Raw genomic sequence first — 27,628 nt, 5'->3', positions numbered from 1 at the left:
CCCAAAGCAAGGGTGACTCACTAATTGCTTGCAGTCTACCAACTATGAGCAGGCCCTTGGAAGAGACAGAACTATAAGCAGGGGATGAATGACATCAGCATCTTCACCATCTCAGATACATGTAAATAGTAAATAGGTGTAAGTTATGAAAATGGTACTATTAGTTATTCACTGGGAGCAAAAGAAAACCAACATACACTATAAAGATAAAAAAATTTATTATGAACATATTTAACAATGATTATGCACACGAAGTCTTTCCCAGAAAATACCCACCTTTTGCTTGAAATATTAGTTTTTCCTTCACATTCCACATGAGCATGAAGTTTTCTGACATAAATGGATAATTTGCTGTCATTAACACAACTTCTAGGTACACAGACCATTTAACACATGTCGTCATGCACACTTTCCCAAAGCAGCATTTAATTACAGCTTCTCATTAAACAGAGCATTTATCTTACACATTTTTATACCATTTTGGTACACATTTTTTTCCATATTTTCATTTTACATATTTACAATCTTCTAAAAAACAGTTTACAGTAATGCAAAGGTATTACTGGCATAAGCAAAAGGAAGTGGAAGGAAAATTGGGTGACTACAGATGCAGAATTACCTTTTGGCTCAAAGTCTTTCCTGCTGGAACCTGTTTTCCCCAGGGGTAGTACCCTGGATCTGTTGCACTAGCTGCTCCTCGCTGGTGTTAAGCCCTACGCTTCCTCCTCTTTGCCAGTCCTAGGAAAGTTTCCAACCAATTCCAACAGCAACTGTATTTTTTAAGCAAATGCTACAGAACGTGGTTGCCATGAATGGCTCACACTTAATGGATATTGATGTCTTAAAAGTCTGTCTTGATGGCTGCCTCCATAGAAGTCATGCAGTTATTTAACAGCCAGCACCTCCTTTAGAGCAGCAATGCTGCGTGCTGTCAGGCCTTTGTGGATACTTGTCTCATTTTGTACAGTTCCACTAGTGATAGAAATCATTACTTGAGCAGTAATGAAAGAAAAAACAGGCTAGTTTCTTACCCAGAGAAGGGCTGTTTCACCTTTAGGTTACAATACTTGGAGGTGAACTCACACCACTTACTCCCAAGTTGCTAACAATCCATATTGTAATTAATGCTCCTCACATACTGTCTCTGCTTCCAAACTGTGGCAGTAAGAGAGAGGAATGAAACTGAGATTTCTTGATAGCAAAACTCTTTCCTCATCTGCAGTGCTGCTTTTGCCTTTTTACTGTATACTGACTTTGATGGGACAGTGCTTCAAGCCAAGCTTACCGTTACACTCTAGCGCTTCCAAAATACAAAGCTATTTTGCATGGCAAACATTACTTTATATTTAAATATAATCTCTAAAAATTAACAAGGAAACTTATTTTCTCACTCTTTTCATAGTGAGATACTTAGTTTAAGTACACATTTCCCATTGTCAGCCTTCCTATTTTCACTTTGAATTCAGTGATGTAGAAAAGTTAATGCAAACGAAACAGCAAGTGAAATGGGCTGAGAGCAGATTAGGGCAAAAAAAAAAGTCATCTCAAAGTTAGATTAAAAATATTTTCTTTAGTTAATGAAATCCCAGAGCATGACACTATTTCAGGGTTTGCTGTAACAGCCAGTTCAGAAACATCAGTATGCTTTGCGCATCAGTCAAAACCAATTTAGAGTAGAATTAATACCGCAGCCAAATAGATCTGAATATGTAACAATCACGTAAATATACATTTTTGAGAACTTAATTCCTGTAGCCACTGGAAGTCAAAAAGATTTGGGGTATGCAAAGGATGCCTAATTAGCCCCTAAATCCAACTCTGCCAGTTCAGACAGCTGTAGGCCTCAAGAGAGTCATCTCGGGAGCAGAAAGATTCTCTCCAATACATAGTAAAAAAAAAAAGTCTAAAAGGAAGTGCTGAAGGTGCAGCTTACTACAGCTCTCCAGAAAAACATCAGCACCACTTACCTGAAATACTTTAAATATTTTCCTATATGTTCTTCTAAACTGGCACCAACTAATAAAAAAAATGGAAGGGACAAAGCTTCCCATCCTCCCCAGCAGTTTCCTTTGCTTTAGCCAGACGACAGTGCTTTGGCATCTAACAAATAAATGATTCCTGGTATGGAAAGTTTTAAGTTTCAATTACAGTCAAAAACTTTCACAGCTCTAGCTAGTATTACAAAGTTTCTCTCTTGCACACCCAGAGTATTCTACCGCCCTGATTTAAGCACTGATTCAAGCTGAACTATTCTACGATAACAAGGATGCAACCACGTGAAGCAGCAGTTCCTTTGGTCCTCTCTGAGAGCACTGCTACACTGTGAAGTCTCCCCTTTGTGATCCTCAACAGCTACCAAGAAGTCATTGCAATGGGAATGATCGAGGATGGTTGTTGCTTCAAAGTATAACAAACCTCCTTTTTCCCCAACACGATTCAGCAAGTCTAGCAGGACTTCATTGCACTCTTCTGCTTAGACTACATCAATGATGAGCACAATTCCCTAGTGTCAGCCAGCACCATTCTCTGTCTCACACATTAACATACTTTTGAGACTCTTCTACAGCAGCAGAGCAGAGAAATTTTACAAGAGTCACAGTTACAAATCGAGAGAAAAAAATATAATGATGCTTTCAGTTAGGTCAAGTACCTGAAAGAAAAGTAGTTACAAACAAACAGCATCCACTTAAATAAAGAAGTGAACAGTAGCGTAGTAGAAAACCAACTTTTAAATAGAGAAGCAGCAGCATCATATTAGGAATACTGAATTCCCATAGAACTCTGTTCCAGTAGAGACTGGAATGCACAGAACATGCTCAAAAGCTAACTCTCATGCACGTTCAATACATGAGCAACCACCATTGTGCCCAGGATATAGACGAACTATGTATTAATACAACTTCAGGAAAGTTTCTGATGTAGAAAAAGGCTTTAAAAAGGAAATGTCTGGAAATTTGAAATTGTAGTTCTTGATGAAACTTTCATGCTATATTCTCTGTAACAATCTCCTCCAACATAAAAAAGAAAACAAAACAGAAAGAAGGGTACTGGCTTCCTTCTGCAATTTGTTGCTGCCTAAATAATTTCATTTGAAATGGCTGGTTTTTAAAAACAAACAACAATAAACCAAAACAAACACTTCTGTTGTAGCAGTAAAGCATGTTATGAAACATGTATTATACAAAGAATTTTGCACCACTGAGGCTCTTTTGGCTCACGAGAAGGATTATTTGCACATACCTCGCACTTACAAATGTGGTAAACTCATCTTTATGATCACTTCTTCAAAGGAAGAATGGAAAGTCTGTGTTTTCTTGCATTAAAATAACAGAGAAAACCCTCAAACACTTCACTCCCTGCCTCCCGCTCAAAAGACTAAGGTAGGAAATTGAAAGGGAAATGAGGCACTTCGTACAGCAGTGGACAATATGGAAAGGAGTTAACACAACGGATGAATACCACAATGCTGTACATAATCCTCAACTCCCTCCCCCCAAAAAAACCCACCCCAATAAAGCAGCAAGGAAGCAATTTAAAAATCAGCATATGATCAGTGACACTTCTAAATGAAACAGTATCTCAAGATTTTAGTTAGCAGACATCTTGCTATCAGGCATTTTATAAGATGTGTAAAAATTCTGGGTTTAAGTTTTCACCACTACCTTTGGAAGCAGGGTTTTTTTCAGTTTTACATTTGTAAACAGAAAGAGAAGCAGGATGTCCTTCCTGGGAGTTGGTGTTCAGGTCACAGCAGACTGTAAAGAAGCCAAGGAAGTTGTACATCTAGGAAAACTTCAAAATTGGTTTAATTCCGGCTAAACAAGTCTGTCTACACCAAAGTCAATCGCTGTCCGATTCCTCTTTATACTTGGCTCTAATAGCTTGGCCATTCTGAAGTGGCATTTCTTCATAGTCACTCCTGTGAAAGAGATAACTTGTTACAACTCCTGGACATGGTCTCCAGATAGGAAGCCCACAGTAAACAGGAAATCTCAAGTCACGTTGAGGCATTAAATTGTTACTTGGGTGAAGAGCTAGTATCCCTTTTCCTTCCTTGTTAGAGATTCGAACAATATGTATGAGTTATCTCCAGAGGAGGAAGCACAGAAATAGTGATTCCAGTAACTACAAGCCACTTCACAAGGACTGCTATAGAAGCAAGCTGGAACTAGCACTATTCCTCTAACCAAACAAGGCAAGCTCAGAAAATGCGTATTAGCTCCTCTAGCACAAACTTTGTCAGGTTGCTGCGCTATTAACCCCATTCTCACTGCTCCAGGCACTTCAGTGTCTTTGCTAAGAGGTGAAAAGCACCAAGGGCAGATAATGAGTTTGTTCAGTGTCTAACACAGAGACACCTGATCAGGATGGGGTTTAAGTGATGCTGTAATTCTCGTATTGCATAAAATCACACAAGTCCAGGAAGTTCTTCTAGATTTGAATACTGTTATTTCACTAAGTGATGGACACTTAAGAATAGCCACCCTACTTCCCTGAAGTATTTGCATATAAGCCGATCCTTTGCTAACTGCATCTGACTCCTGCAATCCTTCCTGGCTTAAAAGGAAGTCTTTTCCTTTCACAGATCTTGCTGCCTTCACTCCATGGGCTTCCAGCATCCCAGTACTCTCTTACCTGTTTGTATCAGTGCCATGGCAATGCCTTTTAGAAACCAAAAAAAGAAAAACAAAGTAACATGTATTCTCATGGCATTTCTGCTTCAGAATAAGCCTATGATTCTGCTCTTCAGGCAGAACACTTTCACTAACAACCTACAAATCCCTCACATTTAATACATTTGGAAAAAAACATTGCAAAAATAACACACCAAAAGTGTAAAATCCCTCCGTAGGTATTTTATAATCTTACCCATAAATCACATCATCATCCGAATCATTCAGCATAGAAAAAGCAGGATTGTCTTTCAACTGTGATTCTGGAAAACACAAATAAGGCTTAATTTAGAGCCTATAACACATAGAAATGTGTGTGTACTTCTGACTCAACACTGCAGCAAACAGTCCCAACAACTTCCAAGGCAGTCGCAACAGACAGGAATTCCCCTTTAAATTCTTCACCCTTCAGCCACAACATCATGGTATTCCTAAGAGTTATGCAGGTGATGTAACTATCTGACCTTTAGACAGATAATCTCCCTGTTGTATAAATGGATTTCCTCCCTTGTGCACTTTCCTATTTCAACCTAAACGTTAAGAGTAATTAAGTCAGACCTCATTATTCTTAATCACTAAGTTAATAAAAAGTTCATATGTATTTAAAAAGCACAGACTTCTTTAACTTAGTTATTTCTAAGGTACAAACAGACCAAGGTTGCAATCCCTTGGATGCAAGTCAATGATTAGTCAGCTATTTTTCATCCTTGTAACAGAGGAAGAAAGGAAGGAGTTGTACCTTTATGGACCAACGAAACAAATACTTTCCATTGGCTATTTATGACAATTCCCTTTTCATGACCTTGTTCATTTCTTGCATCATTTGTGCTTCTTAGTTGCATTTGCCATAAACACATTTTTCCTGTCAGCTTTATCCTTTCTGCCTTCTATAAGCTAATGCTTCTTGCAGTCTGACAGCAAGTTTTTAACATTATCCTCACACAGACAAGCCTCTTGTCTTTCTTAATGGAAAACCAGCATTTTTCTGTTACAGTTCCATCCATCTCAACTCTAAAATGTTTAGAGAAAGGACCAGCTCCACTATTTAGTGTCTTTCTCCTGCATACCCCTTAGCATGCAAAGGTGTGATTGGATAAGGTACTAGATAATCTCATCTAGACTCTCCCATGAAAGAGAATCTAGATCCATTTACTCCATTCTATGATTCTATGAAAGGTTGGACCAGATGATCTGTCCAGGACTCTTCCAACCCGGGCTGTTCTATGGTTCTGTATTTTAGACTCAGTGTTTTAAAGCAGAGAATGCACTCTGTACAAATACAGAGCTCTTTACAGATCTTTATCTGTAAGAGAGGGATAATGCTTTATAATAATCATTTGAGCCAGATTACACCCTCTACATAGGAATGCAGAGTGCCACCAATTCAATTCTTTATCTCTTTTTACACAAGCCCTGTGCAGCCCTCTTACCACAGTAAGATCCACTAAACTCCTCCCACGTCAGACATCAGCTGCACTCCTACTTTTCCAACATGTTACCTTTTTCATTGCCCATATTGCCAGCATGACAATATATTAACCTTTGTTAGAGCAAAGTACAAGTGAAGAGTTGTTGCTCCTTGAGAGTCAGTGCAAAAGTTAGTGCATTATGTGCAAACATATTGACTAGAAGCTTGATCTAGGTGCATAAGAATTCTAGTCTAGCTAATCAGCTGTATACATTTCACGTGACCCTTTCTATTTCCAATCCTAATTTGTTCGGGAGCAGCAGTGTTAACACACAGCAAATTGAAACAGTAATGATACAACCAAAACACAGTGATATTACCCAGTATCTGCTAACATGCCAGCTCTTGTTTGCCAGACAATTGCTTACACTTACCATATAGTGCATTCTTTGAGGGGGAATACACAAAGGCTAGTGTGTAGAGATAAAAGTTCAATAAACCATAAAATGATAAGAATTCTGCTGGTATGAAGTGTTAAGGATATTGTTCAATATAGCTCAATACATACTGACTTTGGAAACAAGATCCAAACCATACATAAGCTATTTCAATGGCAAGAATGGTTTATCTTGCTAAACTTTGAGAGCATGAATGGCTAAATGAAACTTAAATTCAATGACAACTAATGTGCTCAAGCTATTTCGAGGTAAAGCTCCCACTGAAAACAAAGCTTTAACACGCATAACATTGGCTGAGATAAGGTGTACTCCTGAGTGGTGGAGCACATGGTAAATTGAATAGTTCTGCCTTCAATGTTAAAAGAAAGCTGAGTAAGGGCTGGGGACATTCTAAACCCATCTGGATAAGTTCCTGTGTGACCTACTCTAACAGGTGCTCTGGCAGGGGGGTTGGACTGCATGATCTTTCAAGTTCCCTTCCAAGCCTTGAGATGCTGTGACTCTGTGATAAAGGGAGGTGTGTTCAGGTGGGGTTGTTTTTTTAGAAATGCCTTTAAAAAGTTGTTCCTTGGCATAGCAATTGAGAGAAAGGACTCTCTGAAGACAGAACTCCAAAGATGGCTTCTTGTCATCATTTTGGGAAAATATTAAAGGCTGTACCTACTGTTTTCTACCAGCTCCCAGCACATATTGAAGCTAATTAGTAAGTGGAGCAGTTGCAATCTCACAGGAACTTTTAGAAAGTGGAATGAGCTAGGATCTCATGGTTCAGATCCAGAAACACAGTTTGTAATTCCTTGTTAAAATTATTAGAATGCATGCATATCTAGGCCTTCAATCCTTTGGAAGAGCATCACATGCAGTTGTGGTTTATATGGCATAAACAAATTAGACTGAAACTGTCTCAGCTGATAATCTTTACAAAGAGCCATTACAAACTGCTGACATGAAACCTCTATCAAAAGGACTGAACCCCAGAAGCCCACCTAGAAGTCAAAGGTCTCAGTCATCATTAAGTACCTTCTACATCAAACCAGATTAACATTCCTACTTGAGCAGTATCACAACACAAGGATATAATTCTGATAATGTGTTGACAGCTCAGCAACAAAGTTGTCCTGTAGAACTTGTGCTCCAAAGCGTAGGTACAGTATAACAATGCTGTGGGAAAAAAAAGAAAGCATATAGATGTGCTCTGTCTTTAAATCATAAAATTGAAATGGTATATGAGAAAATAACTATGTTAACATGCTGATGATTTATTTTAATCCATATTTGCTTTCATAGTTTTAAGTTAAGAATCATTCTCTTAATCACAAGTCAGCCATCAACTGAGTAAAGCAGGAAAAAACCCTGACACTTACCTAATGACAAGCACTACAAAGGTTAATGCAGTCAAGAATTTTAACCTGAGATCTGGAAAAGATTGAGAAAAGTTACTAGCAAATTTACACCTGTATCTAGAAGAAGCAAGCCCATTTGGGGAAGAAGCAAAAGAAACAGCCCTTACCAACGTAAGGCATGTTACGAAGTTCTGAGCATGCCCTCACTATCAGGAACAAAAGGTAGAGGATGTACATGGTTGCCACCACAAGGAAGAAGATTTTCATTCCCTGTCAGAAGAGTGTTAATTTTTATTATTTAACAAGATCTAGTCTCTTCCTTCTTCCCTCAGTAGAGATCATTATTTCCCAAAGCACAACACAGAATGAGCCTATTCAGGGAAAGTAGGCTCATGAAAAGAAGTACAAAATGAGGATGGCTATACATCAAGGTTGGCTTTCTGGGAATGTAAAGAAAGGATGTTTAACAGAAGTCATAATTTTGTTCACTGAGTGAATAACAACAACAAAAAAAGGGCACAGTGAATCTCAATGATGTTCTAGAAACACAGCTCTGGAGAACAACATGGGGACCTGTACAAATTGGACCTTCCTTTACAACAAGAATGTCTGAAATTTACTAGTACAGAGGACCCTGGCAGGAGTAAAGATGTGGAAAACTGACTTAATAAGAGGCTTAACTTTTTTTTTCCCCAGTGCCAACAGTCATAAGTTTCTGACTAGACTTGTGGGTTGTGTCTCCAAATCTGCAAGACAATTTTCTTATTGTGATGGAGCTCAATATGGCCTTCAAATGACCTAAAGCAAAACCGAAAGTACCCCAGTCAGAGTAAGACCACCCGACCAGCATTCCCTGTTTTCTAAATTGTGTCACCACTTTTAGTAGAACAAACCCCACCTCCTTGGATTGCCTAACTCCACCTAACAATTTAATAGCAAGAGAATATTTCTGACTTACCTGGAAATTACCCGTGTCAACCCTGTATTGATATGTAGGATCATGTACTTCATTAACACTAGAAAAGATTCAAAATGAAGAATTACACTATTACAAAAGACAAGGTCAAAAAGCCATACTGATCAAGAAAGCTACTAACAAAGAAAAGGTTGAAAGTTACTATACAGAGTTTATAACTGCAGGTTTTAGCTGTATAAATTGGTGCAAATGCCATTGATTCCAATAGTCGTGACAATTTACAGTACACAATATCGTCCTTCTTCCCAAACTCAACTTTGAAGGGTTATATGGAGGATTTCAGTTGTATGTCTCATTCCCCCACTTATTTTTTAGAAAGTGTATAATCTTGGAAATTCCTACAAGCCTTCTGGATTTAATGTTTAAATTTGATCCTTGGCGATAAGAATCATACTTAAGAAATAACTGTGGTATAAGCCCTTTCCTCATAGCAATTCTGTGGCTGGGGCATTGGGATGAGCCCTTCCTGCAACTGCACTGCTTTCAACAATGTACAATGGCACAGAGAAGGTTAGAAGGCATCTTCCTTCTGAGAAGAAAATAACAAACAAACATTTGAGAAAAAACAGTTGAGAAATTTTGGTCAAACTGTGTAATAGTTAACAACAGAGAAACTTGTTGCTTCAAATAATAAAAGCTAATTGGGATATAACACTAGAGAGATAATTGTAGGGAGATGGCATATTGACCAAGTTGTGACTTCTAGATCTTACTCTGATTTATAACATTATGTACTGCTAGGCTGTCTGTGGGGAATTCTGTTTTCAAATCAGTCACACTTTGCAAACCAGAAAGACCTATAAATTTGAACTCCATTCCTATATCACAATCAGAGCATAAAGAAACAGACTGCTAATTATAAACAATCTCATTCTTGAACACTCTCAGCTCACTACTTCTTTGTATTTTTAAAACACTTACGTTTGCCATATCCCCAACGTAACAGAGGCCAGCCACAACAGTCCCACAATAAAGAATTTGGGCAGATAGAAAGTTAAGCACTTCCTTTCCCCCTGTTGAGAAAACAGTACTGTGGTGAAGAAGTGAATCCACATTTGAGATTCCATTCATTCTCAGCAGAATAAAATAACTAGCATCTTTGTTTCATTCAACATGAACTAGGTTAAAAGACCTGCCTTCTGTCTTTTTAACCTGTACAGGCAATTATATAAAAGATGACACAGACCTGTATATCCAAAGGGTGGATGTCAGGAGGTTGGGATATCCCTTTTTTCTATAGTATCTAGCAACAGGACAAGGGGTAATGGGATGAAGCTGGAACACAAAAAGTTCCACTTAAACATAAGATAGAACTATTTCCCTGTTGAGGTGAGGGAGCCCTGGCACAGGCTGCCCAGAGGGATTGTGGAGACTCCTTCCTTGGAGGTCTTCAAGACCCGCCTGGACATGTTCCTATGCGACCTGATCTAGGTGGCCCTGCTTGTGCAGGGGGGTTGGACTAGATATCTCTAAAGGTCCCTTCCAACCCTACCATTCTGTGAATCAAGCATGGTAGCCTCACAATAATCTACTTCACCACAAATAATTTTAACTCCAGAGCTTCACGTCACATGTACTTTAAGAATAAAATAGATACATCTCTTTAAAAAACAAAAATTGTTTCATTTTTGTCACCTTTTGAGAGAACTGAAAAAACAAGTACTGTCTTCTCAGTAAGTAGCAGCTAATGTTACCCCCTTACCTGTACTCTTATTCCATGGTAGACACAAAGCCAGAACAATAGCAATGCACACAGAAACAATGACTGGAATAGATCATCCAGCATTCCAGGAAACCAGCTGTTCACCAGAAAAGAAAGGGGGAAAAATGGATCTGTAACAAAATATGAAAAAGTTCAAGTTAAGATGAGAGTGAAAAGCACACTATTTTCCATTATAAAAGGTAAAGCAGAATGTATCTTCAGAGGAACAAAACCCCCTAGATTTTTCTAATTACAACAGTAAATGAAATAGAAGTTTGCTGTCTCTTAAAGTAATTTACAAAGAAAATGGTGCCTCCAAAACAATCACCTGGGCTGTGGAAACCATCTGAATTGGTGTCAACATTTCTAGATTTCAAGTTTTATTAACTAAACCACTGTTCTTGATGATGACCTAAAGTATTACCAAAGAATGACTATAAAGCAAATATCCTTTTGATATTGCTGGATTGTGCTAGAATCTGGCGTGGTTTACCAACTTACAAGTAGTCTCCATTTTTAAAGAAAGTGCAAGAACCTGAAAAATTAAGAAGTCAGGCTGCAAACACAGAAATTGCATTTACATGGCGCTGGATGAAAGGTTCAGTCAGAGCTTTCAACAGATTGAACGGAGATTCATATGACTGTAAAGAACCAAATCCACCCACTCATTATCTTCTTGGATTTGATACATTTAAAAAGGGTTGTTTTTTTAAGAATTAGTTTTCTGAAGCCTTAAAAATAGCTTCCATTTTGCCTTCTCTTTCTTTTTTTTTTAAACAAAAGAAGGAGCTTTTCTAAATATTCCAGGATACAAGTACCATTGTAAAGTAGCAGGAGGGGAAGGAGGATGGACATCCACTTCTGTTCAATACCCCAGTCTCTCATGGAGAACTTCCGCAGGGAATGTGCAAACAGACACTATAAAACAACAACAATTCATAAGGAAGGAATAGAGCCTTAATGGTTTTAGCAACAACAATTCATAAGGAAGGAATAGAGCCTTAATGGTTTTAGCAAAGAGGTAACACAGCACATTGCAAAGGCGATTTCACAAGGCCTTTGCCACTAAGAACATCTCCTAGCTTCTACTTCTGCTTCAAGTTTGCTGGCTTATCCTAATGCAAATCACTTAATCTCTCAAGCAAAATGAGAAGGAAACCAGTTAGTGCTGTGCAAATCAACAATGCATGAGAGAGTGTTGCCTAATTACTGGTCACATGCCACCAACAGCTTCTACTTTAACTTCCTTTTAAAAAAACCCAGATTCTGTATCACATTCACAGTTATCTGCTGAGTGACATCATCTATGTGAGAAAAATGCTATGCAAGTGTCCAGTGATTTGTGTTGGTTTTCTTTTTTCCTAACACTTCCAGGGGCCAAACCAAGTTGGAGGGGAGAGATAAACTGTTGCATAATTTAGGTTGTAAGAGACCTCTGGAGGTCAGCTGTCCCATCCTCACACTCAAGGAAGTGACAAGTTGAAGGTCACTTTGAAATGAGTTTTGCTCTGGGCATCGTATATCAATGTCTGAGCCTACCTGCACTGAAGAAAAACATTAATAAAATATCTACCATCTAACCACAACTTCCTTTGTTTAAGCAAAATTCCTTCTGTACAATTAAAAGAATCAGTTTAGAAAAACACGTTTTCCCATTTATCCTCTTTTCTTAATGTCCCTTCAATATAATTTGTAAAAATATGAGCAGGGACCATGTAAGTATTTTAGAAACATTTTTTACACTCATTCAGTGATATCTCAACTCTGCTGCCAGGAGTTAAGTTACTAAACACAGCACTACAGAGCAGTGTTGCCAGCTGCCTACTTAATATACTCCAGAGAAACTAAAAATCTCACCGTGACCACAAAAGTAAGGACTACAAAGACAAATCGGAACCATATCTCCACTTGTGAAAAAGTCGGATTGTAGGTCTTCCACTACAAGAAAACAGAAGAAAACCAAACCAATGAAGAGTGTTTTGACAGGGTACAGATGACATCAATCGTTAGCATGTACTGCAGATACTGAAAATTCCTCTGGCTTTTCAAAATTCAAAAGTATAAACAAATTGCACCATGTCAACAAGGAAAGACAAATTCATACCCATAGGACTATGTGAAGAAAAGACAGCCAAAGTGGCCTAATATCAACGACCTGGATGAGGGCACAGAGTGTACCCTCAGCAAGTTCCCTGATGACACCAAACTGGGAGGACTGGCTGATTCCCCAGAAGGCTGTGCTGCCATTCAGTGGGATCTTGACTGGCTTGAGAGTTGGGAAGAGAGGAACCTCATGAGGTTCAACAAGTACAGAGTCCTGCATCTGGGAAGGAACAACCCCCTGCACCAGTACAGGCTGGGGGTCCAACTGCTGAAGAGCAGCTCTGAGGAGAGAGACCTGGGAGTCCTGATTGATAATAAGCTAAACATGAGCCAGCAATGTGCCCTCATGGCCAAGAAGGCCAATGGCATCCTGGGATGCATCAAGAAGAGTGTGGCCAGCAGGTCAAGGGAGGTTCTGCTCCCCCTGTATTCTGCCCTGGTGAAGCCTCATCTGGAGTCCTGTGTCCAGTTCTGGGCTCCTCAGCTCAAGAGGGACAGGGAACTGCTGGAGAGAGTCCAGTGCAGGGCCACCAAGATGATCAGGGGACTGGAACATCTTTCATACAAGGAAAGGCTGTGGGACCTGGGGCTGTTTAGTCTGGAGAAGAGGAGACTGAGGGGAGATCTTATTAACATTTACAAATATCTAAAGGGTGGGTGTCAGGAGGTTGGGACATCCCTTTTTTCTATAGTAGCTAGCAACAGGACAAGGGGTAATGGGATGAAGCTGGAACACAAAAAGTTCCACTTAAATATAAGAAAAAACTCTTTCCCTGTTTCAGTGAGGGAGCCCTGGCACAGGCTGCCCAGAGGGGTTGTGGAGGCTCCTTCCTTGGAGGTCTTCAAGACCCACCTGGACATGTTCTTATGCGACCTGATCTAGGTGAACCTGCTTCTGCAGGGGGGATTGGACTAGATGATCTCTGGAGGTCCCTTCCAACCCTACCATTCTATGATTCTATCATCATTACTTCTCTTTTACCATGCTGCTTTGTAGTACATTCAGTGTACCATCATATGTTGAAGCAACTCTCAGGACAAAGAGAATATTCTCCATTGATTTCTATTGCACTATCATTCAAATTTGAATGACAATAATAGAGTAAATCCAGTATATTATTCCTTATTATCAAGGTAAGATGTATAAATTCATTATGAAGAGGCTGATAAGGTACAGGCATGCTTTCTGTAATGGGTTTGCTTTCTTAGAGCTTATTCTCTTGTTTCAGAAGTGAAAAAAGAATGAAAATCAAGTATAAAGGAAGTATAAAGGAAATATAAAGGAGCTAGCCAGAAATAAAGAACTTTTTCCATAGGTTAAGGGGAAAAAGCTCCTTGTTCTCCTCTAATTCTTAGAAGGGCACAAATACAAATTACAACATGTCAGTCTGCATAAATTCTACTCTGTTGACAACTCCTCATACCTGGCATGCTTCTCTTTTGAAGCCACTTCTGAAGTGTAAACTTCTTGGCACAACATATGCTCTGCCCATCTGAATATGAAGCTTTACCTTTCAACGTATTAAATCTGTCAACCTCTGTCTTGCCTTTTAAAGTGTAAATGTAGAATGAAAATTCTAAGTAGAGAATCCCATTATACAAAAGGCAATCTATGATTTCACCTGAGGCAGCCTGAAAAGCAAGATAATAAACCATACAACCATAAATGCTCCAACACTTTGTTCTGTCTGAAATATGGGATTATGCAAAGGGTTTGTCAATTTATTTTTTTCCTCCCTAGAGTTTGTTTTTAATGTTGTGCTTTATGCACCAGAATATTACAATTATTAATATCCAGGAGGTTAATTTAGTATAAAAAACCCACTTTTGCTTTACAGTGAGATATTTACTGCTACCTGCTCTGACATACCAAATGTTGTGTACAGATAGAATATACTGTGGTAAACTGTATTATGAATTTGGTTTAGTTTCATTTTCTCCCCTTGAAAATGTTTCTAAACTCCTTTCTGGAGCCAATACATTAATGACACAACTATTATTAGCAATCTCGGGCATTATGAACTGAGCTAATTATTTCACTAGGGATTATTTTAATGAATTATTTTTTTAGCTGAATAAACGTGTTTCTCTTCCTCATAAGCACTGTTAAAAAAAACCCCTTTGAGTTTGTTAAATCTTTCTAGCCCATGTTTTTGTAAAGTCTGGGAAAATCTTGCTAATTCAGATACACCTACTGGTAAGGCTGAAAAAGATACCATGCTTTAAACAGGCAAATAAGCAAATGCAGAAAATTGGATGCTCTGATCTAGTTTGTCTGCTGGTAAAAATATGTCCTAGGAATTAGACTAAATGTATCCCAGAGAACAGCATTAGCACTTCTGAAACAAAAATCTTTTGTTACCGAGTTACAAAAATTGGTCTAGACCCTTATTAACAGCAAATGTTATAACAGTGCTGACATTAGCAGTGACATAAAAATTAATGATGATGCATGTGGACATGTTCCTATGCGACCTGATCTAGGTGAACCTCCTTCCGCAGGGGGATTGGACTAGATGATCTTTAAAGGTCCCTTCCAACCCCTACCATTCTATGATTCTGTGATCTTCAAAAATTATCTACATTTTTACTACAGCTAAAGGAGACTTCTACCACATTAGTAATTACAAGAGATTTCTTTTCCCGGTATAAAACTTCATACTTACCGTGAAAGTAATATTCTGGATGGTGTACGTTAACTTATTTAGATCTTCAAAGCTAACAAATATGTTGTACTGAGTGTAGTTCAAGTAGCCAAGGTGAGCAACAATGATTTCACTGCATTTCTGTGAACACATAGAGTGAAGAATAACATGTAAAAGTCTTCAACTTATTCCAAAATATGCAGTTAGTGTAGGTTGGAGAATTTGTTTCTAAATAGTCAGATATTGATAATTGTTAAATGCATTACCAGTCTTGAGCAGTGAGAACAGAACAAGACCTGCAGATAAAGAATTTCTTGAAAGACAGCAAAGCAGAAGAAGCTGATAAAGTCAGGCAGCGAGATCAAAGGCTGAACACATAAACAAGGCTAACTTTTCACTTAAGCTGGTGCAAGGAACTACTTGCAGCACCAGGAAAGGTCTGAGTAGCTCTGTCAGTCAGGCTCTTGGTCATCAGGCTGTGAGATGGAGCTATCTTGTACTAACTCATTTGTAAAATTTAACAGAAGAGAAAATGCAAGCACATTGCTCCCTGTGTGCAATTACATCTAATAGAACACCATTCATTAACTTCTGCAAATTTCATATATATATATAAAAGAAAACATTTGATTTGCTCTATATGCTTATCACAAAAAACTTCAGCTATGCCCTTCCTAAAAGGCTTGCACCTGGTGAAGCTAATGTGGACATCTCTAAGCCCAATTTCAGTGAAAATTGTATTAGAAACTCAAATCCTGAAATATTTCTTCACAGGTGGCAAGAAATTTGGCTTTTTCAGAACACAGGTTCCAGCTGATTTCAAATAGAAATTGCGCCAACACACTGTTGGAGGATAATTATTCTCTCATCTGAAGCCCTATATCCAATCTTCTATTACAATATCCCTTTCTTCAGTGCTGCTACATCTGTTCAGGTGATGAAGCAGAATACATTGCTTTCCTAGCAGAGAGCTATTCAGGAAAAGAGGGGTCTTTAAGACACAAGTCATAGAAGTAAACAGAAAAAGACAGACAGGGAGGTATCTGGGTTAGCATTACTAGCTAGGTTGCAATTATAACTCAGACTACAGAGTCTTTCCCAAGACATGTTTAACAGATATATTTTTCTCATTTGCAATGTAATGCACATGAAGAGATTTAAAGAACACAGACTGTAACAGAGTTTTATAAAAGTAGGCACATACTTGTGCACAACTAAGTAATCTCGTCCGATTGTGAACTTGATTATTAACATATGGCGTGCTTCCATCCTTCACCACTCCAAGTACTTTGACTGTCATAGTAACATTCTTTTTGAGGGATACTGTAATTAAAAGAGAAAACATTAAGCTATTGCTATGTGTAAAAATGAAATCTTAAATAGAGTTCCAAATATAGTTTAAAACACGTATGATAGCCAAAGATGACTCAAAAGTTACTTGATTTGCTTTACCAGAGTAGGGATCCAGTATATTATTATTTATATACTTAGGCAGTAAGTCACAAATACCCTGAACTGGAGGAGAGGGGGAAAAAATCAGAGCAAACCACCCCCCCCCACCATAGCCAGAAAGCAACAGGATCACGTATGTGACAGGACGAAGTTAAAAGATACAACATACAATATACAGGTTGCTACCACAGTTTCCTGAGCATTAGGTAAGATTCTCACCATCATGCTGATCCAACTCAACTACACAGGTCAGCCACAGCTGCTGATTGTAAGTAGACAGTGGTGGAGAACTTAAATTAAATGGCTTCAGCTGTAAAAAACACCACAAGGTTAACACCAGCCATTATTCTGTTATACACTGTATCTGTAGTAAAAACAATGAAAGGCATGTTAATTATGCTTGCAACAATATTTTGGGGAATAGACTTAATATGTACTACTGTCTGGACAGGATGGGAGGCAGCTCAAACTCTTTCAGAGAAGCAGCTTAAACATCATAAGGATTTCGCACAGCACTGAAGTAAGGAAAGGTATGATTACTTAAATCACATAAAAGCAGTTGCAATAAAACATACATGTTCAGACATGTAAAACGAAATCCTGAGACCAAACCTGAAAAGAAAAAGTAATTTCTGGCACTTCAGTCAGATTTGTAACTTGTTTGTAATTTGTAATCTGCCACACTTTTAAACCTGTTCAACTATAATTATGAAAACAACTATTTTCCACCAGGTTTTCTAAAAATCCCACATCATTTCAAATTCGTGAAAGATGTCATTAACAGATAAAACCTACATGCAGGAAAGAGACTTCTTTTACTTGATATACAAATATGCTTTTTAAAAAAAGTCATCCACCCATCCAAACATACATAGGTTGCTAATAGACAAAAACAGATGATATGTTCCAGTGTATTTAAAGAAAATTTACTTAAAAAACATCAAAACAAAACAACTAAACTTTTTCAGCACTTCCACAAAAATTCCCTCATATATTAAGTTGACAGTGAAGAGCTAGGTAGAAATAAAAATGCAAGAACCAAGAAACAAAACATTAAAGCTTTCAAGAAAACAAATGTGAAGGTTCATGTTAAGAAGCCAGATCTCATGTCTCAGTCAACTGACAGGGAACAGTTAACACAAAATGAAATATTCCTTCCCCGCTGACAGGAAGGATCACAAGACAGGTATCATTAGTTGTCACTGAGAGCATAATTTTTCAGTGTATGTTCTCAATTTCTGTATCTTGACCCTCTACAAGAATCTCCAACATGAATGCACCAGGGAATCCCAGTGTAACACTCCAGTATTACTTTATCAAAAATTACTGTGCAGAAACATCATAGAATTCTCTACCTTACCTGCTCACAAAAGTAAGAGACTAAAAATTGCTGCTGGGCTACTCAAGAAATAATGCAACAGTAGTAAAATATTGCACATTCAGTTTCAAACTGGAAAGAACCATGTGGCCAAGAAGTTTTCCAGTAAAAATGTAAATACTTAAAATACTTAGGGGGAAGAAGGGGAATGTTTAACATTACTGTCATCAAATAAAGCCATTCATGTATCCAACCATATTTATTAACTTACCTTTAGGCTGTTATTTAAGTCTGTTCTTGCTACAGAAGTTTCAATGACATTAGGACCTACAGAATATATGAGGAAGAAAGAGAACAATATTGAAGTAAATGTATTATTGATAAGGAATGATGTAAATACAGGATTTCAACAGACTGTACAAATACAGTCTATGAAGCAGGTAAATAGTATCCCCATTTTCAGATGTTTAAGCTGAAAGAGAAATCACTGAGACATTTAGGTATCATTTATAAACCTGGTCCGAATGTTGCTTTAAACCTCTTTGCATTGGTATTTTTAGGCATGATTAAGTAGGAAATAAATTAAAAATCAAGAACTCCATGTCAGAAGCCCTGTATGTGTACTCTAGGACAACAAACCACACAGTATTTTTCCCAAGCTAAGCTGCACACTGCAGCCATGAAAGTATTCAGCTACAGAAAAAGCACCAGTGGCACTGTTGTTCCAGCAACTTCAAGCTCAACAAGGGCTGCCAAAACCATCTGAAAAACCAGCAGATTTAATTGCACTGTAAGGTTTCTATAACCAAACTGCCTTTTTATGTACAGGTAGTGTATGTGCTTGTACAATCACCATAAGTGTACTTTCTGGCTAGTGCTGCATTTTCATTGCATTGGTCTGTTCAAGCAACGACACTCACATGTTAGTTTAGGAACAGTTCTCAGTCTAGTCAGTTTGGGCCCCTCCTTTTCTATAGAATTTGGGAGCTATAATATGTTATGTGTATCATCACATAAATAAACATAATTGCATAGAACTTCTGTAAACAACTTATCCTAAACCAGACAATCCATTTAATCAATAGAGTTTCACATCCAATTGTAGCAGAGGAAGTCCAGCTCACTACCAGACTGCTATGCAACCATTCCTCCAACCACTCTAAATGCAGACATACACACTTAACATGTACTGATCAACTGCATCCATTCTCTTACAACCTACCTCTACTTCTGTATGCAGTGAATGGGAAGCAACAAAATCATAACTTATGTTAGAAGAGACCTCCAGAGGCCATCTAGTCCACCCTCTTGTTTATTTACATCAGGCTGCTCAGGGCCATATCCAGTCATATCTTGAACATCTCTAAGGACAGAGACTCCCACAGCCTCTCTGGGCAAGCCATTCTACTATCTAACCACCCAAATGGTAAGAAAAATGTCCTAATATCTAACTGAAATTTCTTCTGTTCCAGCTTGTCTCTGTTGTTTCTGCTTGTCTCTGTGGCACCTCTGAGAAGAGTCTAGCCTCATCTTCTGTGCATCCTCTGGTAAGGTTGTTGTAGACAGTGGTATGGTTTTCCCTTAGCCACCTTAGGTATGCAAGAACACATGGTACTGTGGTGAAGAGGAATGCATGCATGTGCATACACAAAAGCATGAACTCATGTATGCATATTTCACTGTGAGGGTGAGGGAGCCCTGGCACAGGCTGCCCAGAGGGGTTGTGGAGGCTCCTTCCATGGAGGTCTCCAAAACCTGCCTGGACATGTTCCTATGCGACCTGATCTAGGTGAACCTGCTTCTGCAGGGGGGTTGGACTAGATGATCTCTAAAGGTCCCTTCCAACCCCTACCATTCTGTGATTCCATTGTAAACACACAAAAAGGCCAAACCAGAAAAATGAAAGGGAAATGTATGGAAAAGCATGTCTCTATATACCAGGGTGTAAACAGAGATGTATAGCAGGTAGGGACATAGGCAGGACGTATATATATGCATGTATTTGGGTTGCTCTGGAGGCTTCCAAGTCACAGTAAAGCATTTCTGTTCGAAGGGTCTCTTCCCTTATGTATTTGGTCTGACAGTTTAATGTAAATTATTAATCCTCAAAACATTCTGTCTCAGCCACAAAGTTAGTATAGAAAAATTATACAACAAAAGCAGTTTTTAACAAAGACCATTGACTTCAAAGTTACTACAGAGAAACAATGAAAAAGAAGGAAGCTTATAAATTAACACCATGGGATTGATCCATGCAAGAAGTATTTTAAATTAGCTAAACACGCAGCATTGCTTGGGCTTTTATAACCACTCTAATGACAACATTAACCATCTTCCAGATTTTAAATTGAAAACTTCAGAATTTCACGCATGACACAAAGCTTCATATAACAGCTCAACTTCACTAACAGCCACTCACTATAAAGTCAGTTCTGCATCATTCAGCTTTTCAGTTCTGCAGATTTTTGGAAGGCAATTCTGTTTTGAAAAGTATAATTCCATTTCAGTAAGTGCTCATGGTTGATAAGTCATCATATTTCAGTAATTAAGCCTTAGCAAATACAACAGAATGAACCTTTTTAAGAAGACTTTTTTTTACTATAATATGTGAACCAATACTGCGGCAGAGAGCTCACAGTCCAAGTTTTTAAGAGCAGCAACCAAAAAGATTATGAAGTTCTACTGCTATAATTGCTACTCCTCTGGCAAGCAATATCATAGAATGGTAAGGGTTGGAGGGGATCTCTAAAGATCATCCAGTTCAACTCCTCTGCTAGAGCTGGTCCACCCAGATCAGCTCACACAGGAACATGTCCGGGTTGGTCTTGGGAACCTCCAGAGAAGAAGACTCCACATCCTCCCTCGGCAGCCTGTGCCAGGGCTCCCTCATCCCCATAGGAAAGAAATTCTTCCTTGTGTTTGAGTGGAACTTTTTGTGTTCCAGCTTATTTCCATTACCCCTTGTCCTGTCACTGGACACTACAGAAAAGTGTTGCTATGCTAAAGCTTTTTAAAGCAACTGACCAAAACAACGCTACGGTCATGTTATTTAAAAATGGTGATTAAATTAGATTGTTACATTTTTTCTCTTAGTCTTGTTGATTTAACAGAATCACATATGAAAGCAAAAAACCACCCTGAGGTGGTGAACAGGAAAACTGAATAAATTGAGAGTTCTGCACCTTGGGTTTTCCTTGAACTTGTCTCATCCCAAAGATAACAGACCCATTGTGAATAGGGAAAGAAAGTGAGTGTAATTTGGGAAAGAAAAACACAAACAAGCCTGCATCTGTCTTGGGTTATAAGAACTAAAGAGCAACAGCCACCTCAGATTAAACTGTCTTGTTTTCTCAGAAGAGAAGCAAAACTTCTGCTAGGCTTCCCAGACCGCAGACAGAGGTGTCGAGTACAGGCAGTGGCATATTCAAGTAGCACAGAAAATATGGATGTATCTCCCACTTTTTAGTTTACTTGCTGGGTTTACTATGCTCAGACTCTACCCTTTAACAAGGGAGCACTCTATTGTTTAGTGCTCTTCTCTCTCTTCACAGGAAGCCAGGTGCTGCCAACAAAAGCCAGAGAAGAACATCACAGTAAGTGTTCAGTGGGTCTCTGCACAAGGTAAATAGCATTCCTTGGAAAATAGTTAAGTTACAGTAATAAATTGTGTTCATGCTTTGCCAACACATCTATCCAGCAAACCTATCTTACAAGGACAAGAATCCCACCACTGTGCCAGTTCCTGAAGTGGATCACAGGTGAGTCCTGGGACCCCAGCAGGGTACAGATGACCAAGCGCTGCTTACAGTAGCCAAGCCCCCTGGACCAAAGGCAACTACATCATCATCACATCACTCTGCACACAGCTGCAAACAACACACCAACCCAGCTCTCTTTCAGGATCTGCTGCCAATTAAGAATGAAATGCTCAGTTTTCTCTTTCAGGACTACTGCTTTTTGCCTAGTCTTACAGAAAAAAAACCCTTTCTTGTATTTCTTGCAATTGGCCAATATAAACAACTACAAAGACAGTTCACTTTTTAAGCCAAAGGACATCAAATTAAGCAGTTCATGGGGTTTTTTTCTTTATCATTCATACAAAATGCATTTTTGTAAATGTATTTATATGATATTTTAGTGGCCAAATAATGCCCTTCAGCATGCTTAGACAAGTCACAGTAATATCAGTAGTTAACCTTTATGAACTGAAAGTCTGTTTGGACCTTAGGCTGCTGCTATAAATCAAACAGCAGGAAAGAAGGTTTCAGTTCACAGTCAGATTTTATTGTTTAATGCCTCTATGAAGAACACACTGCCTACCAGGCACAGATGGGCACAAAAAGCCTGAACAGCTGTCTCCAATTAACCCCCACTTCTTTCCAAGGCAGGCAGAATGAGTCCCAGGCTTTTGCAGCCCATCACATTCCAAAGGAAGTGAAGGATAGTGCTGAGGTTAAGACAACCCTACGGACAGTTCAAGAGGTGTCAGACAGTGGTGCAGGAGAACACGCTGGGTGACAGAGAAATAAGCAGTAAAGTGGAGGGAGGTGGTAACGTCCTTAAATAATTCTTACATGGGGTAATGAGTAGAAGTCTTTCCCTTACCCTCTCCCTGTTTGTCACTTCTATGCTTGACAAAGCTATCCTGATAGCAGAGTATTAGCTTATTAACATGCAGTGACAGCATGGTGACTTCTTTTTCAAGTATGCTTTAGATCTGGAAGAGCTCCGTGGCATGAAATACAGAGGGCTCCCACGCTTTCCATCTGTCTAATGACACTGCATCTTTGTCCACCAGACTTCCACAGATCTCTCCAATCTCCAGGATAAGTATCCAGGCACTAAATGCTTAGTCTCCCAGATCACGTCAAGACTCCCACAAACCTTGATTCCCTTTGGAACTAGAGATCTAAGTTCATATATGTTCAACAACAGAAGTTTGTACTTTTACATTACCAAAATATTTTATATTTCTGTGGTATTTATCACACAAACATTTAGAAGGATTTACAGTTGTCATTCTCTTCACAGGAAGACAAGTATTAGCACCACCGTTTTACAGACTGAAATACAAAGAAGAAAATTAATGTAGCAGTCTGCTGAAAAATGATGTTACAATGCAGCTGGTTTTGATTTACTTTACCAAGTCTCTCCTACAAAGCAGTTACAAATACCAACTGTGTGTATAGTACTCATATTAAAAAATGAGATGGAAGAAACACTTCCCCTCCCTGTCAAGAGTAATGCTTCCTCAGACATCTCAGGGGCAGTAAGCTCATTAGCATTTAAATACATCTGTAAATACCAACAGGTTTAGACAAAGCATACAAGAACTGTAATCTTTTAAAAAGACAACATCCTTACCTGCTATTCCTATGAAGACTGTCAGACCAAAACAAACAAAGAATACTACAAAGACCAGAACAAAATGCCGTTTCGACAGCGTATATAATCGCATTGGTGCCAGCCTACAGGAAGCAAAAGAAAGCACAGAGTTAGCTGTCAGTCATATTTCTAAAAAGACCACATTCATTCCTCCACAAAGAAAATTAAACCCAACTCTGAGGTAACATGTAACACTAAGACAAAAAAATAAACAATGCTGCTTTACAGAGCAAGGATAACTACTAGGAATTATTAGACATCTGTATGTGCATGCACATCCACACCCCAAAATGTATGAATTTTGCCCATTCTTTTTATGCTAGGGTTTTCTATTGTCACAGAATTCATAGAATAGTAGGGTTGGAAGGGACCTTTAGAGATCATCCAGTCCAACCCCCCTGCAGAAGCAGGTTCACCTAGATCAAGTCGCGTAGAAACATGTCCAGGCGCGCATAAGAACATGTCATAAGACTGGAGCAAGAGAAAGCATTTCTCACAGTGAGAAAAGTTACATTTTTTTAGTTCATACATTATAATTTAAACATCTAAGGTATCATATCTCCTGCAATGACAGCTTAACCCAAAGGGATTGACGTCACTAGCAACTCAGTTCCCTGTATGGGATCTTGATGAGGTTCCTACACTCTATATATATACTTCATCCCTGAAAGATCACCCCTAACAAGAAGTAAGGCAGAACTCCAGATCTCATAGATGTGCATTCTCAGGCTCTGCATCCTTGCCCGAGCCCCACCAAAGCCTGGGAAATAAAAACCTGAACTTAAGTTTATTATTAGACAGTTAAATACAAATATACATTACAACAATGTCATCTCTTCCACAACTTTTGGGGAGTTATCATCACGTTAAAGACAAAATAGAGGGGGAAAAAAAGTACTGAATCAGACCAATTGCATTCTCTTAGAAACAAATAACTTCCAATTTTGTTAAATTAAGGGAAAAACTATCAAAGAATTAACACTACAGAACACATCCCTCCTCCATCTTCCCTTTTGTTAAATGCATAGTTCAAGAAAGGAGCAATCCACCATATTTCAAAATACAGCCAACATTTTGGTTTGAGTTATGCCAGAACTGAGCCACCATATAGCTGATTTTCTATTGCTGTTCCAGGACATATAATGAAAGAAAGCTGTACAGTTTTTTTAAGAACATTGTAGGATTGGGAGTAGGGTGGTGGTGTTTCCCAATAAAGTTGCATGAGCACTATCATGGAAAGAAATGAAAGCCTAAGACTTTAATGACTGTGCTTCCTTTCAGCTTGGGATAAAACTCCTTTCCACCACCTGAATGGTGTGCTCTTACTGGTTCACCACTTGTATGAAGAAATGTGGAAATGGTTCCACCACCTTTTCTAGAAATGCAGTCTGAATTCTAGGGCCAGGTACCCACACCCACATGTCTGTCAGCCCTTAAAAGCAAGGCAAACAAGTCACTTTAAATTAGTAAAAAGATTTAACAACAACCTTTCTTTTCTTTAAGAATTGCTGCATTCTCTGCAAATGAGCCACTACTAAAATAATTACATTATTTCTTTGCTGTAAAGTTTGAGAGATCCAAATCTCACTTTAACTCACAAAGGATGTGAGGACGGGAGGAAAAAAAGTCCCACAAGTGATGAGAACTGCAAGCAAGGAACTGTAAATGTTACAAGTTTGCATAAACTGGCTGTACAGGACTCTGGGCACAGCATCTGCAACAAGGCTGTAACTTGCCTTGCCACACACTGTGACATGGACCAAAAACCTCACACCAGTCTAAGAAGTCAGAATAAATGATGGTACAGACAAAAAAAAAGGAAATCATACATGAAATTATCACAGTCATAAACAGGACCAGACCATATTCCTGTCACAGAGATCATCACACAGAAGTCTCAAGGACAAATATGACTTACAAGTTAACTTTGAAGAACGACAAATAGAGGCTTTTCAAACTAGAACTTGGCTGCACAACTTTTGCAGGGATCTAATTACAGTATTTTCTTTAAATCAATGTCTTAACACCTCAGCCTTCATGCACTTAAACTGCTTTAAAGGTATTACATCTGCACTAGTACTAAACTAACTAAGGTGCGTCATCCCATCCGTTCCGAGGGCTCCTTCAAATTCCACAGGTGACTTGGTATTCCTTGTCTGCCTAAGAACACCATGTATGGGTATTGAGATACCAAAATACTAATCTTAACAAGAAAATCCTTGATATATAAAAAGGATACATAAAATGTTGATGTGCCTAAATTAACTGTAAGAGTTCAAGTACATGAACCCGATGCCTTATAGAAGAATGCACACTGAGGATCACTCAACACACAGAAACTAGGTCTGGATGAGAAACTCCATGGGTCAAGAATAGCTGACAACTGGAAGAGTATTGTATATAGGCAGGAAAGCGTCACATATATTTATGCTCTTCTTAACAGCTTACATCTAGGCATCCACTTAACAGCTACAGTCTGATGCAGGATACTTCTGACTTGCTATGCATTTTCTTGGTTACTTTGATAAGCTTCCTAGTTTGCAAGCTTTTGCACACATTTCAAAATTCATAATGTGAACATGAAAAGCAGCTTCATCTCCATGGTCCTTACAGGAATGAGTTTACCACCCAGCCAGCCCTTCCAGCGTTACAGCCACCGGCAATGATCACCTTGGTTTACTTGTGTGCCAGAGCACAGATGCACTTAAAAGCTTTCGTAGAAACATGTTCCAGACATTAGCTCATTCTTTAACTCCTCTCCAGGTGGTGCAACATCTAGTACTCAAAATTGGTTGGTACACACCTACCTAAGAACAGTAATGCTGGCATTTAAGAAAGAGGAGACCTGAGAGGGTAGGGACACTGTGTTCTCTCTCCTTCTTTCATACTGGTACTCATGAAATCTCATTTAAGCCACTGACTTCACAGGTCAGTCAGGCAACATGGACACTTGTAAGAGCAAGTGTAAGAACTAGGCCAAACATTAACTACATGTACCATGACAGCAAACACCGATTTATAGCATTGCTATCGCATGATCTATTCTTCATTACCCCTCACTGCAATAACAAAATTTCTTTGTGTGGTTTAAACGTCTCGTTTCATTTATCACCAGCTGACACATAAGGTAAATAAAATTACCTTCCTGGACATTCATTGTTTAATATCTGCCACTTGGCACACTAACTGTACTACCTAGTACTGTTATAGGACAACTGACAGCTAACCATGACTGTGCTCAAACAGCTCAGGTGCACAGGGTGGGTTTGGCTTCTTTTTACTGTCTCGTTTGCCGCATTCATTGAAGTTTGAATAATTAGTCACGACTATGCCTCTGTCCATGCGAAGACACATCCAGCAAAACAAGTTTCTCTTTTTCCTTAGCAGACAGAAGGGGTTATTCACCACAGAAGAGGAAAAACTGCAGCTTTCCTTTAAAGAACTGGGCTAGGGTTTCTGACCGGCCAACCATGGCCTCAGAAACATTAACTTAACTCTCGGCGGATTATTTCCTCAATGAAACTTGACGTGTATAAATTGAATGGCAACAGTAAGGTCTTTACAAGGGAAAAACTTGAACCACCGCACCCACCCGCTGAGAGGAAGGCAGCTCTTCTCCCCGCCCGCTCCCGGTCCCGAGCAAACAGCGCATCACGGTGCTGGCAGCAGGACCGCTGCGGGCACCTCCCCCCCAGGACCCGGCGGCCGGGGAGACAGCAGCGGTGGCGGGGCTCACTCCCCTCAGGCGCGCTCCCCGCCGGCCGTTCAACGGCCGCTCCCGCCGCCAGCGCCCGAGCGCGAGGGCAGACCCGCGAGCCGCCGCCACCCCGCCCGGCACCCGGCGCGCCCGAGCGAGCGGCGACCACCCCCGCCCGGCCCCCGCCAACCACTCACGGCTCCATCCCGGCGCCGCATGCGCACTGGAGGCACCTCCTCCCTCCGCCCGGCAGCCGCCGCCGCCGCCGCCGTGGCACAATCGCCAGCGGTGCCTGGCGGCGGCTTCCGCGTGCGTCACCCGGCCGCCACGCGACCGGGGACACGTCACTCCAGCCCCCGTGGCTGCTCCTCCGCCGCGCGGCCGAAGGGCGACGCTGCCGGCAGAGGGGCGGCGGCGCTACGGCGAGCCGGAGGGGACACGGGCCTGCGCTCTGCCGCTCGCCTCCGG

The 27,628-nt window shown here is 39.6% G+C and overlaps 1 protein-coding gene across 1 annotated transcript; it reads right to left on the bottom strand.

Moving 5' to 3' along the window:
- Positions 1-194: 194 nt before the first annotated feature.
- Positions 195-27,492, bottom strand: TMEM181 (transmembrane protein 181). The gene is made up of 17 exons (XM_061989040.1): positions 27,358-27,492; positions 23,443-23,546; positions 18,350-18,405; positions 16,980-17,070; positions 16,513-16,631; positions 15,330-15,449; positions 12,418-12,498; positions 11,379-11,478; positions 10,561-10,691; positions 9,780-9,871; positions 8,841-8,898; positions 8,050-8,152; positions 7,904-7,955; positions 7,618-7,700; positions 6,516-6,605; positions 4,870-4,936; positions 195-3,919 (listed from the first exon to the last, which is right to left on the bottom strand). The coding sequence occupies exons 1-17, from the start codon at positions 27,363-27,365 to the stop codon at positions 3,841-3,843; spliced, it is 1,434 nt and encodes a 477-aa protein (XP_061845024.1). The 5' UTR covers positions 27,366-27,492; the 3' UTR covers positions 195-3,840.
- Positions 27,493-27,628: the final 136 nt, after the last annotated feature.

The sequence above is a fragment of the Colius striatus genome, chromosome 2 (assembly GCF_028858725.1).
Source record: "Colius striatus isolate bColStr4 chromosome 2, bColStr4.1.hap1, whole genome shotgun sequence".
NCBI classification, from domain to species: domain Eukaryota; kingdom Metazoa; phylum Chordata; class Aves; order Coliiformes; family Coliidae; genus Colius; species Colius striatus.
This window is presented reverse-complemented; position numbering and strand designations above follow the sequence as displayed.

Coding starts and splice junctions, on each gene's coding strand:
- TMEM181 (XM_061989040.1), bottom strand. Junction 17,071..18,349: donor ACTTAAATAACAGCCTAAAG/GTAAGTTAATAA, acceptor TGTTTTTTACAG/CTGAAGCCATTTAATTTAAG. Junction 15,450..16,512: donor GATTACTTAGTTGTGCACAA/GTATGTGCCTAC, acceptor ATGTGTTCACAG/AAATGCAGTGAAATCATTGT.